Source organism: Castanea sativa, chromosome 11 (assembly GCF_040712315.1).
Source record: "Castanea sativa cultivar Marrone di Chiusa Pesio chromosome 11, ASM4071231v1".
Taxonomy (NCBI): domain Eukaryota; kingdom Viridiplantae; phylum Streptophyta; class Magnoliopsida; order Fagales; family Fagaceae; genus Castanea; species Castanea sativa.
Genome location: NC_134023.1, coordinates 65,617,812 through 65,631,939, shown reverse-complemented (window position 1 = coordinate 65,631,939; position 14,128 = coordinate 65,617,812). Strand labels below are relative to the sequence as shown.

The window sequence follows — 14,128 nt, the reverse complement described above, 5'->3', positions numbered from 1 at the left end:
ACATAAGTTCTATCTTTCAATCAAAAAATAAATAATATATGTATTCATAAGCGTCTCTCAATCTTAATTGAAAAATAATTAAGAGTATTATAGTGGTATTTTTAACATAGATGTTTCCACTTCAAATCTCTCTAGTTTGATAATTGTTAAATTATCGAATTAAAAGTTGAAGAAATATCACACACCATAATTTCTTGTAATTTATTGTTCCATTAGAGGACTTGCTCAATGAATTTAAAAAATATGTCGTAAAGTTAAAAATATTAAATTTTATCTATTGCACTGTCGGTCTATAAATTAGTTTGGGTTTGCGTTGATTAGACCTGAGACATGATAGACAGTTGTTGAGCCCTTGAGTCAAACCTGTTTTTTTTCCCATTATGTAATAAGTACACAAAAATGGACTAAATGCACCAAATGGGGGACCAAATGGACTGAAGTGGAGCGAATTAGACCCAATTGAACCGAATCGATTGAATAGGACTAAAGTGAAATAAATAGGACTGAAATAGATTGAATAGGATCGACGTAGACCACATAGAACCAAAGTGGACTGAATAGGACCGAATAAAACCAAAGTATATAAAATGGACCGAATAGGACCAATAATTGACCGAGTGAAGAGAATGGACCGGATAGAACTGAAGTGGACCGAGTAAACCCAAAGTGAATATAATGGACCAACTAGGACCTAAGTAAAGAGAATGGACCTATTTTGGACCTAATAAGACCAAATGGGCCTAATAGGACCAAATTAGACCGAATAAGACCAAAATAAATAGAATGGACCGAATAGAACAAAAGTGGACCGAATAAGATCGAAGTTGACATAATGGACTAAATAGGACCAGTGTGGATTGAATAATACTAATGTGTGCAGAATTGACCGAATAAGACCTAAGTGGACTGAATGGACTAAATAAACCAAAGTGGATCAAATAAATCTGAATAAACCGAAGTGGACCAATTTAGACCAAATAGACCTAATAAAATCAAAGTGAACCGAATAGACCAAAATACTAGGCTGATGTGGCCCAACAGGAATTTAGCAATAATAAATGCTATACTTAGGTTTTAAGTACTTAAGGAAACAAATAGTTTAGTTGGACTCTTTAGTCTTTACACCTAATAACTCACTTTTCACAAAAATTAAAAAAATTTAAATGGGACATTTGGTGCAAAAAAAATATATATACACACATGACTAGCTCTTTTGATAATTGACATCTATCGAACATAAAAATATTGTTATCTTAAAAACATTGCAACATAATACTTGTCTTATTAAGAATTTCAAGGACTTTAGGCCCTTTTGGATATATACCATTATAAGTTTTTTTAAAAAACTTTCTTCCCTCTCCCTGTGTATGTGTTAAAAATACTTAGTATTCTCTAAAAAAAATAAAAAAATTTCAAGGACTTAAATAAGAGAAATACAATACATACAGTATGAATTTATATAGAAAATTATATTGTAAAGACATTTGCATGAGTTGAGCATATACTAAATAAATTTTTTTTTAAATATACTAAGTCAATATCGGCTATATAAATTGCAATACTTCATACCGTATGAATTTATATAGAAAATTATATTGTAAAGACATTTCCATGAGCTGGTCATGTACTAAATTATATATATAAAAAAATATATACTAATAATTATGGATAGTAATAGTTATTCCATCACAAATTTACAATATCTTTTATTTTCAATAATAAAGATTATTATTCTTAATGTAATTCTCATTCAGTGTACTAAATGTAACCTACGTGAATACGAGTTATATAAATAAATATCGAAAAGTACACTTATGTTATTTTAGAATATATTGTAACCACAACACTTGTCCCAAGTTGTAAAAGTTAAAGTCAAATAAACACCATAAATTTAACATATAATTGGAAATGGTGGATGGCCTTAAAAAATAAAAAGGGAAAAAAAATATACTTGAACTTTTATTACTTTTTAGTTTATAATGATTTTCTTAATAGAGAGATTAAAATAGTTATAGTTAGAAATTTCAGATTTCAATTTAACCAAATTTTTTGGAGAGGAACATTTTTTTTTCAATCTAAAGCTTTATATAAGTTATAAAATATATTATATATTGATGAAATAAGTTATAAAAATATATAAGTTAACCAAATTAAAACGTTATTATCATATATTCTCACTCCATTTTATGATTGGATCTCCAGCAAAACGCACCGTTCTTGCTGCGTGGGAAAACAAAACTTTAAAATGTTTACGCGCCAGATAGGGGTCGAACCTATGACCTTCCGCTTAGGAAACGGACGCTCTATCCACTGAGCTACAGGCGCTTGGTTGGTATGTTGTATATCCAAAATAGTTATATAGCTGAAGTAAACCTGCACTCAACATCCCATGCCCAAGGCCAACATTCCCTTTTCATTATCTATTTCTCTCCCCCAAAAAACAAAACAAAAAAAATAATAAATTCTCATAAAAATGATCACAAATCAAGCTTAGAGATAAGCTAACAATTTTACCTAACCTTGTTCAACCAACTATATATTGGATGGATGGTAGTTAACAAAAATAAATATAAAACATAAAGTCAAATCTTATTGTATCAACAATGTAAACAACCTACCCTTTATTGTTAGTAGCCATTAAAGGAGAGGGTGAGGAGCTGAAGAAGAAGAGTGTGTGACCATAGCTCATACTCATTGTAGAAAAAGTCTATGCAAAAACGATGACCATGTGACCTCTTTTTGGGCTCAATGATGCTAGGAAGATGACATGACTTTGGAGTCATATATGCAATGCATGAGAGAAAGAAATAAAGAATGAGAAGAAAGAATAAGATGAATAAATAGGGATGAGGGGTATGGGTCTTAGTCGAATTAGTTAGCCAGTAAAAGTTGCAATATCGCATTTGACTAGAAACTTGGGAAAACAAAAATTCCCACTCCATATTTGCCTAAAACACCAATCAAAATCACCCACAATTCGTTCGATCAAATAAGATCAATAAGGTGGAATGGTTTGGATTGGATATTTTGAGTCCTTCAACAATTTAAAGTTTAAACAATGTATTCCTTTCAACTTGTATGCATATTTTGCACCTATAAATTGTTTGTCTCTTATATGCTTGATCAAATACAATCATTTTTGTGGGTTTCAGTTAGCTCAACCGGTAAAGTCACTGATGGTTGAATAAGAGATCTAAGGTTCAATCTCCGCCTACACCAAAAACTGATTGGTGTATTGGTCTGATGATAAAGAGTTATCATCAAGAGTAAACGCCATAGATTGAAACTCTCTCTCAAACAAAAAACAATCATTCTTATTTTGTACCTAGAAAATTGACTTTTATTTTTTATTTTTTTACAAAAATAAATAAATGTAAAGGGTTTGATCCCTACCCCCACAAACCATTGGCTAAGAAATAATTGATTGAACATCAAAGCAAGTAAACAATAATTTGTGTGGGAGGTCGAGGACTGAGGATGAAGGTGAAGGGTCGTAATACTGTTGTAGAGGTACTATGGGCCTGAGAAGGAAAGTTGCCCAAGGAGAGGAAGAGATAAGGCAAAGGACTTTAGGGCACTTCAGGTGAGAAGAAAGGTCAGATGAAAGAGAATCGGTGATAATAGGTGAAGTTTCCAGCTTGGAGTAGCCTGTAGCCTCCGCATTAAATGGTTAGCAGCAGTTTTATCAGCTGCATTGATGAGGAAGTAACCTGAATAGTATAGTTCACAGCTAAGCAGCCTCTTCTACCACCTTCAGTAGATATTGGAGGGGACAGGTGTCATGATGAGAATTTGGTTAGGTAAAGATAAGGGGCCAATATGGGAAGCAAAGATGAGTATATAAGGGAGAGAAAATCTCCAGAGAGAGGGGGGGATGAAAAAAGAGCGGAGTTAGAACGAAAAATGTGGAGAGAAGAAAGTGAACAGTGTATCTTTCTGTGCATTATTTGCCTCATCGGGCAAGTTTGTAATAAGACATTTACATACATAATTTAGATTCCTTGGTCTTTCTTCCCTATTTTTATCCTCATGATAAGCCCTTCCTTGTTGTTTAATCCACTCTCTTACAAATATATTGATTTGGGCCTAGTTGAATTGTACAAACCTCACTGTTCTAAGTGGGCCTAAACTGTTTGATTTTTGAGTCCTTACAATTTGCGCCATGTGTGGGAGCATTAAGGCGTTATGGATTTGTCTTGAGCAGTTATGGCTAACATAGGCCAGGATAGGGAAGAATCAGTTGGTTCACAAAGAGAGAACCAATTTGTTAACCTAGAGCAAAGGAGAGATAGGCAGCGCACCCCAAGTGTTATAGTGGAGTCTTACCACACTGAGCGGATTGAGCGAAGTTATTCGAAGATTGGAAGTCAGGTTTCCTATGATCAAGGGACATGCAAGTTGCAGTTGGAGATAAATCACTTGCGCAAGGAGTTGAAGCGCAGGGAACATGACAGAAGGAGTCCCTCTCCCTCATCAAGTAATGGCTCCAAGGGTAGTAGGGATCGCATGTATCGTCACAAATCCAAAACCCTATATAGTGAGTCCTATTCCGCTTCTTCACGTCAAGATAGGTTGAAGAAGGGTGGTAACAAGCGTGGGAAGGGGTCTTCTCACCAGGGGGAATGACGCCCTAGACAAATTTCTAAGTCACCTTTTGTTAGGAAGATCAATACGGCCAAGCTCCCTCGTTGTTTGTCTCAACCAACATTCATCATTTACAATGGAAGGACTGACCCCGTGAAGCATGTTAGCCACTTTAATCAGAAGATGGCAGTTCACTTGGGCAATGAAACTCTGATGTGTAAAGTTTTTACTTCTAGTCTTGGGCCGGTAGCTATGCATTGGTTTAATGCCTTAGACGAGGGATTGATAGGGTCTTTTGAAAAGTTGACAAGGGCATTCGGGGCTAGATTCATAATGTGAAGTTGAGTCCCCAAGCCAGTAGACTCTTTGCTATCTATGGCGATTAGGGAAGGAGAGACACTCAGGACCTATTTGAATAGGTATTGGGAAGCTTACAAAGAGATAGATGGTGATTTTGAGGATGTGGCCCTGAGGACTTTTAAGGTGTGGCTCTCCCTTGAGCATGAGTTAAGAAAGTCGTTGACAATGAAAACCGCTTAAACATGCACTAGCTTATGGATCGTATAGATAAATATAAGCGGGTTTAAGAGGATCAGATGCAGGGTAAATCCAAGGCTAAAATGTTCCTAAAAAAGAGGGATCCTCGGGGTGGAGGATATCAGGGTAACTGCCCCATAAGGGATTTCCCTAACCAGATGTCATCCACAGGGGCTCAATTGGTCAATTCATTGTTTAAAGAGTCATTGTATCAAATATTGGAGAAAATAAAGAGTGGGCCCTACTTCAAGTGGCCCAATAAGATGGGTGGAGATGCATCTAGGAGAAATCAAAACCTCTATTTCCACTACCATCAGGATAAGGGGCACACTACGAAGGATTGTAGAACCCTGCATGATCACCTGAACCAACTAGAGAAGGCCGGGAAGCTCAACCAGTTCTTACATCAACCTATAGGACAGTTTGGGCACTTAGGAGCTGAGTTACATGGGAGTAATGTTCCTCGGCTAGCATTGGGCACCATTAACGTGATTTTTACCAAGCCAAGAGTTGATCTTGGGGCATGGTTCCAGGGTCATGTCCGTGGCTAGAGGCTTCGATGTTGAAGCCAGAAATCACACTACTAAAAAAGCTAAGGTGATGACCATTCCTATCCTGGGTTTTTTTTAGGAGGATAAGGAAGGAACATGCCAACCACATAATGATGTTTTAGTGGTTACCATTAGGATTGGTGGATAAGAGGTAGAAAGGGTCCTAGTTGATCAGGGAAGTGGAGCGGAGATCATGTACCTTGATTTGTATGAGGGGTTAAACTTGAAGTCCGAAGACTTGGAAAGGTATGACTCACCATTGATGGGTTTCGATGGGAAAATGGTGGTCCCTCGAGGAATGATTAGGTTACCCGTTCAAGTCGAGGATGGGGAAGTGCAAGTCAATTTTATTGTCGTTGAAGCTTATTCCCCCTATATAGTTATCTTGGCCAGGCCATGTCTTCATGCAATGGGTGCAGTCTCTTCAACTTTGCACTTGAAAGTTAAGTATCCTACTCGGGAGAGAGTGGGAGAGTTACTTGGTAATCAGGCAATGGCTAGGCAGTGTTTGGTGTCGGCAATTACCCGGCCTCCTGTGGATCTTGTTATGGAGGCAAGGGAGGAAACTCCATAGTAACTAAAGGGCCCTGTAGTGGGACATGAGGCCAGGGCAGATAGTGAGTCTTCCGAAGACCTGGAGAGGGTGGTAATAGAGAAGAATGAGGAAAGGTATTTTCAAGTTGGGTCCCAATTGCCAGATTTGGAGAAGGCTAAGTTGGTGAAGTTTCTGAAGGTTAATAGCGATGTGTTCACTTGGAACGCATATGATGTACCTGGGATTGACCCTGTGTTCATATGTCATCAACTGAATATGAATCCCGGGGCTACACCCCGTAAACAACCTCATCGGCGCTCATCTAAAGAGCATGTCGAGGCTGTGAGATCTGAGGTGAACAAATTAAATCAAGCTGGAGCGATAAAGGAGATCTTTTACCCCGAGTGATTGGCTAATATTGTGGTGGTGAAGAAGAAGAACAGGAAGTGGCGTGTCTGTGTGGACTTCATTAACTTGAACAAGGTTTACCCAAATGACCCCTTTCCCATCCCTAGGATTGATCAGTTGGTGGATGCAACAGTGGGCCATCTTCGTATGAGTTTTCTAGATGCCTTCCTAGGCTACCATCAGATACCCTTATCATTGTCTGATCATGAGAAGACAGCTTTCCGTGCTCCTAATGAGAATTATCACTATCAGGTAATGCCCTTTGGCCTCAAGAATTCAGGATCCACATATCAGAGAATGGTGACACAGATGTTTGAGTCATAAATATTCAAAAATATAGAGGCTTACATCGATGACATGGTGATAAAGAGTAGACAAGTAAAGGATCATTTAGCAGACTTGGGAGAGATATTCTCAGTTTTAAGAGAACAGAAATTACGCCTGAATGCCTCTAAGTGTTCTTTTGGGGTTAGCTCGGGAAAGTTTCTAGGCTACATGATATCGCACTGAGGGATTGAGGTTAACCCTGATCAGATTAGGGTTATTAACGGCTTGCACTCTTCTCAGAACCCTAAAGAGGTACAGAGGTTAACTGGAATGGCAACAACCTTGCATAGGTTCATTTCTTGCTCTGCTGACAGGTATCGCCCTTTCTTCCAGCTTCTCCAAAAGTGGAAGGACTTTCATTGGTCAAAGGAGTGTGTGGTAGCTTTTGAGGAGCTCAAACAGTATTTGTCAAATCTCCCAATCCTCTCTAGGCCTGAGAAGGAGGAGGTGCTATGTGCGTACCTGGCGGTTACAAATTATGCAATCAGCTTAGTTTTGGTCAGGAACGAGGATGGAGTTCAGCCACCTGTCTATTATGTTAGTAAATCTTTCCAAGAGGTTGAGACACGTTACTTACCCTTAGAGAAGGCCGTGCTAGCCATTGTGCATGCCACGAGGAAGCTTCCCCATTATTTTCAGGCTCACACTATGGTGGTGCTCACCCACCTCCCTCTGCAAGCACTTCTACGACAATTTGACTATACAGGTAGAATTGCCAAGTGGGGAACTATGTTGGGCACCATGATGTTAAGTACATGCCTCGAACAGCCATAAAAGAGCAAGTCCTAGCAAACTTCGTGGCAGAATTCACTGGGGTATGATTGAGGAGGAATAAAAAGCAGTAGGGCTTGTGATCACCCCGGCCGTTGTGGTGCTCCCTTGGGAAGTCTATATTGATGGGGCAGCTAACCGGAAATGAGCAGGAATAGGTGTTGTGTTTATTACTCCTGAAAAATTGGTAATGGAGAAATCATTACGGTTTCTTAGCTACCAATAATGAGGCCGAATACGAAGCTCTGTTAACTGGATTGAATATGGTTATACATCTGGGAGGAGACATGGTTGAGGTGTATCCTGATTCCCGGTTGGTAGTGGGCCAAGTCAACTGAGAGTTTGAAGCCCGGGATGAGAGGATGCGGGGATACCTTACTAAGGTGTAGTGCGCCTAGACCCGATTTAAGAGCTTTGTGTTGAAGCAAATCCCTAGAGGATAGAATGCTCATGCCGATTCATTAGCAATGCTTGCCACCTCTCACGGGTCAAAACTTCCTCGACTTATCATAGTTGAGAACATGGTTAGCTCTAGTATCACAAAGGAACCTATAGTTGAGGTGCATAGCATACAAGTGGGGCTAAGCTGGATGGACCCCATAGTAACTTTTTTGAAGCATGGATTATTGCCCGACAACAAGGTTGAAGCGAAAAAGGTGCGTAGAAGTGCTCCCCGCTATTGGTTATCTGAAAAGCAGAAGTTATACAAGCTCTCTTACTCAGGGTCATATTTACTGTGTGTACATCCAGAAGCAGTGGAGCCCTTGTTGGAAGAATTACATGAGGGCATATGTGGGAGTCACACAGGGCCCTTACCCAGGGGTACTAGTGGCCGAGCATGTAGAAAGCCTCTCAGGATTATGCGAAGAAGTGTGACCAGTGTCAGAGATATGCACCAAATATTCATCAACTGGGGGGAGTCCTAAATCCATTGTCTAGCCCTTGGCCATTTGCTCAGTAGGGCTTGGATATCGTCGAGCCTTTTCCCCGAGCTATAGGTAACCGAAGGTGGCTCCTCGTCGGCACAGACTACTCTACTAAATGGGTGGAACCTGAGCCACTTGCTAACATCAAGGACGTTGATGCTAAGAGGTTCATCTGGAGAAATATTGTCAGCAGGTTTGGAGTTCCATATACACTAATCTCGAATAATGGCTTTCAATTTGATAGTAAAACCTTCAGAAGATATTATGGGGATTTGGGGATCAGGAATAGGTATTCTACACTTGCCTATCCCCAGGGGAATGGTTAGGCCGAGGCCACCAATAAGGTTATAGTGGCCGGGTTGAAGAAAATGTTAGATGATGCTAAAGGAAAATAGGTGGACGAACTGCCCTATGTGTTATGGACCTATTGTACTACACCCCGAAGATCAACAAAGGAAACTCCTTTTTCAATGACTTATGGAGCAGAGGCGGTAATTCCCCTTGAGTCAGGATTCCCCACTCTAAGAACTGATCAGTTCAATGTTGGGGAAAATAATCGTTTACTTTTGGATAGCCTAGGTGTGGCTGAGGAAAGGAGAGAAGTGGCTAGGGTAAAAATGACATATTATTAACAGAGACTTAAACAAGGGTATGATAAGGGGGTGAAGTTAAGGCCACTAACCACGGGGGATTTGGTCTTGAGAAAAGTGGTGGGGACTGCAAATAATCCCTCCTAGGGAAAGTTGGGCCCTAATTGGGAAGGTCCGTATAGGATAACCTGCATAGCTGGTGTTGGAGCTTATTTCTTGGAGGACTTGGCTGGAAATGTAGTTCCTCATCCTTGGAATGTAAACAATTTACGACGTTGTTATTATTAATACTATAAATTCCTTTCTTATTCATATCGTGATCTATTATGTATTATTGTGGATGTATGTGGCGAGCTAATCAAATTGCAGGAAAAATGCTAAGTGTTAAACAACCTAGGCCTTGTTCGGCTCCTCGAGCCATAAGTCTAGGGCAAATTAACATTGTAAGAAAAATTCTAAGTGTTAAACAGAACCTAGGCATTTTTTGAATCCTCGGGTCACAAGCCTAGGGTAAATCAACATTGCATGAAATATTCTAAGTGTTAAACAGAACCTAGGCCTTGTCTGATTCCTCGAGTCACAAACTTAGGGTAAATTAACACTGTTCGAAAAAATGCTAAGTGTTAAACAGAACCTAGGCCTTGTTCGACTCCTCGGGCCACAAGCCTAGGGTACATTAACATTGCACAAAAAATTCTAAGTGTTAAACAAAACCTAGGCCCTGTCCGACTCCTCGAGTCGCAAGCCTAGGGTAAATTAACATTGCATGAAATACTCTAAGTGTTAAACAGAACCTAGGCCTTGTCTGACTTCTCGGGTCACAAACCTAGGGTAAATTAACATTGCACGAAAAATTCTAAATGTTAAACAGAACCTAGGCCTTGTCTGATTCCTCGGGTCACGAGCTTAGGGTAAATTAACATTGCATGAAATACTCTAAGTGTTAAATATAACCTAGGCCTTGTTTGACTCCTCGGGTCACAAACCTAGGGTAAATTAATATCGTTCGAAAAACTCTAAGTGTTAAACAGAACCTAGGCCTTGTCTGACTCCTCGGGTCACAAACCTAGGGTAAATTAACATTGTGGTAAAAATTCTAAGTGTTAAACAGAATCTTGGCATTTTCTGAATCCTCGGGTCACAAGCCTAGGGTAAATTAACATTGCATGAAATATTCTAAGTGTTAAACAGAACCTAGGCCTTGTCTGACTCCTCGGGTCACAAACCTAAGGTAAATTAACGCTGTTTGAAAAAATGCTAAGTGTTAAATAGAACCTAGGCCTTGTTCGGCTCCTCGGGCCACAAGCCTAGGGTAAATTAACATTGCACGAAAAATTATAAATGTTAAATAGAACCTAGGCCTTGTCCGACTCCTCGGGTCACAAGCCTAGGGTAAATTAACATTGCATGAAATACTCTAAGTGTTAAACAGAACCTAGGCCTTGTCTGACTCCTCGGGTCACAAACGTAGGGTAAATTAACACCGTTCAAAAAACTCTAAGTGTTAAACAGAACCTAGGCCTTGTCTGACTCCTCGGGTCACAAACCTAGGGTAAATTAACATTGTTCAAAAAACTATAAGTGTTAAACAGAACCTAGGCCTTGTCTGACTCCTTGGGTCACAAGCCTAGGGTAAATTAACACTGTTTGAAAATTCTAAGTGTTAAACAGAACCTAGGCCTTGTCTGACCCCTCGGGTCATAGGTCTACGGTAAATTAACATTGCATGAAATATTCCAAGTGTTAAACAAAACCTAGCCCTTCTCTGACTCCTTGGGTCACAAGCCTAGGGTAAATTAACATTTCATGAAAACTCTAAGTGTTAAACAGAACCTAGGCCTTGTCAGACTCCTCGGGTTACAAGCTTAGGGTAAATTAACACTGTTTGAAAAACTCTAAGTGTTAAACAGAACCTAACCCTTGTCTACCTCCTCGAGTCACAAGCTTAGGATAAATTAACACTGTTTGAAAAACTTTAAGCGTTAAGCAAAACCTAGACCTTGCTTGGTTCCTTGGGTCACAAATATAAAATAAGTATTGACTAGAATGTGGGCCTTGAGTGTTTCCTAAGGTCTCGAGATCCACGCTAATGGTTTTGCTGTGAGTTACCAAGGCCAATTTGCAGCCAATATTGGTTTGAATTTCTCCTAAGTCCCTTGAGTCATTCTATTAAGTTTGTTACAACTCACTCCAGATTAGAGATATGTGGTGAATGAATTACAGGTTAATGTGATGAAGTCGTTGTAAAGGAGGTACAAGAGTGCAAGATGTAAAATGAAAAAATATAAATCACGCAATTAAAGGAGTATGAGATAAGGCATATGTGGGAGCCTGAGGACTAAGGGCCGAGGATGAAGGTGAAGGGTCACAATACTGTTGTGGAGGTACTGTGGGCCCGAGAAGGAAAGTCGCCTAGGAGATGAAGAGATAAGGCAAAGGACTCTAGGGCACTCCAGGTGAGAAGAAAGGTCAGACGAAAAAGAATCAATGATAATAGGTGAAGTTTCCAGCTTGGAGTAGCTTGTAGGCTTTGCATTAAATGGTTGGCAGCAGCTTTATCAGTTGAATTGATGAGGAAGTTACCTGAACAGTGTAGTTCACAGCTAATTAGCCTCTTTACCACCTTCAGTAAATATTGGAAGGGACAGGTGTCATGATAAGAATTTGGTTAGGTAAAGATGAGGGGCCAAGATAGGAAGCAAAAATGAGTATATAAGGGAAAGAAAATCTCCAGAGAGAGGGGGGGACGAAAAAAGAGCGGAGTTATAACGAAAAATGTGGAGAGAAGAAAGTGAACAGTGTATCTTTCTGTGCATTATTTGCCTCCCCGGGCAAGTTTGAAGTAAGGCATTTACATACATAATCTAGATTCCTTGGTCTTTCTTCCCTATTTTTTATCCTCATGATAAGTCCTTCCTTGTTGTTTGATCCACTCTCTTACAAATATATTGATTTGAGTGTAGTTGAACTGTACAAAACTCACTGTTCTAAGTGGGCCTGGACTGTTTAATTTTTGAGTCCTTAGAATTTGCATGGTAGTTGATGATTCACTTCCAACAACTCACTTTGTTGGATTTTTTGTTGCCAAGAGTCTTGTAGCTCATCTAGTTTACATCCCTTGATGTTCTCAATGGAGACATACAAAGTTCAAATCCCTCTTCCCTCAACTATCGAATTATATTGGGAAAAAAGATTTTCTATCCATATTCCAATTTCCATATAGCTTTTCTTTTTGTTCGCACCAAATTGCATGGGAAAGAAAATGTCAATGAATATGTATAGTAGAAACCGCCGCTATAGCCTGTATTTAAATTTTAAAGAAAAAAAAAACTCCATAGCAGTAGTTTAAAAAGCGTCGGGATAGGGTTTAAAAAACGCTGAGATAGGGTTTCAAAACCACCAAAACCCATATCGGCAGTTTTAAAAGCGTCGGTATAGGTCAGGCGGACCTATCGCCACACTCATTGCGTAGTGCCATAAAGCACCAGGATAAAAGACCATTGGGATAGGCCTTTTTGGTATACATATATAACAGGTATATTCAGCTAATGACTAATTTATTCATGACTTATGTAAAAATATTTAACAAACTAACTAAATAAATTAAACTAGCACGTGTTTATAACATACACATTCAAATTGCTTAAATTTAAAAGTGATAATATATTACAAATGACCCAACAATTAATTTATTTTCATCACATTGGCTATCAACCCCATCTAAGTTAATGCCGTGTTCACGTTTATCATTTTGCAAATTTATTTCTTCATTAAATTTTCTTCATCATCATTAACATATACTATTTGCTCTTGTTCTTTTTATTTTAATAAATAAAAAAAATTCTTCTTGACATCCTAGTTTCTTGGACTTATAACAATAATGAAAAATAAATAAATTTTGCAATTAATATCTTATTCATAGTATAAAAAATAAATTTGTAAATATTAAAGTGAAGTATAAGTGTACTGTGTAGTCCAAATTTTGTAGAAGAAAGAGAAGGAAAAAAAACTTATGAATAGGTTATTTTATTAGGTTAGATTAAGTAACCTAATAACTTTGTGTTTAAAACAAGTTTAACAACTTGTTAGATTCAAGTAAAGTACAAATTTGAACCAAAAAAAAATCACATTTTAAAGCTTTTTTTTTTGGTTTGAGAATCACATTTTAAAGCATTTGTATGTATTATTCTATTTACTATTTGACACCAATGGTGATACGTGTCCTTCCAATTTGACCAAATTAAAAGTTGGGTTAGTTGATTTTTTTTTTTGAAAAAAATAAATAAGTTCAAATTGTAAGTGGCATTGGGTTTAGTGGGGCATGTTTATCTTTTATCTTTAAAAAAAAAAAAGTTAAAAGGACACATGTCACAATTTTAAAGTAATTTGAAGTAATTCGAAAAAATTCCACGTAGAACTCGAGTTTTAGAAACTCGAGTTCCACCATTTTTCGCTTTCCCGTAAAACTCGAGCTTTAGAAACTCGAGTTCCACCATTTTTCCCTTTTAGATCTTCCTTCGTCTTCTCAGTCAGACCTAGCGTTCTTCTTCGTTTTCCCTGGGTTTCTTCATCTTCTTAGGTTTCTTTCTTCTTCATCATCTTCGTTCAGATCCTTCTTCATCATCTTTGTTCAAATCGTTTTGGGTTTCTTCATCTTCCTGGGTTTCTTTCGTCTTTATCATCTTTGTTCAAATCGTTTTGGGTTTCTTCATCTTCCTGGGTTTCTTTCTTCTTCATCATCTTCGTTCAGATCGTTCTAGGTTTCTTCATCTTCCTGGGTTTCTTTCTTCTTCATCATCTTCATTCTGTTCTTCTACTGTATTTCATCTCTCTTCTTCAACGTTCTGCTGGGTCTCTTTATTGTCTGTATGTTGTTAGAACTCGAGTCTTTAAGACTCG

At 38.5% G+C, this 14,128-nt stretch overlaps 2 protein-coding genes and 1 non-coding gene across 3 annotated transcripts; 2 read left to right on the top strand and 1 right to left on the bottom strand.

The window, feature by feature from the left end:
• Positions 1–2,252: 2,252 nt before the first annotated feature.
• TRNAR-CCU (transfer RNA arginine (anticodon CCU)) lies at positions 2,253–2,325 on the bottom strand. The gene has a single exon. It is a non-coding gene; the product is annotated as a tRNA-Arg (tRNA).
• A 2,634-nt stretch (positions 2,326–4,959) lies between these two features.
• On the top strand, positions 4,960–5,672 carry LOC142616969 (uncharacterized). The gene is made up of 2 exons (XM_075789695.1): positions 4,960–5,067; positions 5,187–5,672. The coding sequence occupies exons 1-2, from the start codon at positions 4,960–4,962 to the stop codon at positions 5,670–5,672; spliced, it is 594 nt and encodes a 197-aa protein (XP_075645810.1).
• A 193-nt stretch (positions 5,673–5,865) lies between these two features.
• LOC142616968 (uncharacterized) lies at positions 5,866–7,716 on the top strand. The gene is made up of 4 exons (XM_075789694.1): positions 5,866–6,154; positions 6,266–6,611; positions 6,723–6,867; positions 7,183–7,716. Exons 1-4 carry the CDS (start codon positions 5,866–5,868, stop codon positions 7,714–7,716), a joined length of 1,314 nt encoding a protein of 437 aa, XP_075645809.1.
• Positions 7,717–14,128: the final 6,412 nt, after the last annotated feature.

What these genes read in the sequence shown, in the direction of transcription:
- LOC142616969 (XM_075789695.1), top strand. Translation starts at nt 4,960, where the DNA reads ATGGCGATTAGGGAAGGAGAGACACTCAGGACCTATTTGAATAGGTAT. An exon ending in TGGCCCTGAGGACTTTTAAG is followed by an intron (nt 5,068 to 5,186) that starts GTGTGGCTCTCC and finishes GATCAGATGCAG; the next exon opens with GGTAAATCCAAGGCTAAAAT.
- LOC142616968 (XM_075789694.1), top strand. Translation starts at nt 5,866, where the DNA reads ATGTACCTTGATTTGTATGAGGGGTTAAACTTGAAGTCCGAAGACTTG. An exon ending in AAGGAGATCTTTTACCCCGA is followed by an intron (nt 6,612 to 6,722) that starts GTGATTGGCTAA and finishes TCCCATCCCTAG; the next exon opens with GATTGATCAGTTGGTGGATG. An exon ending in ATGAGAATTATCACTATCAG is followed by an intron (nt 6,868 to 7,182) that starts GTAATGCCCTTT and finishes CACTCTTCTCAG; the next exon opens with AACCCTAAAGAGGTACAGAG.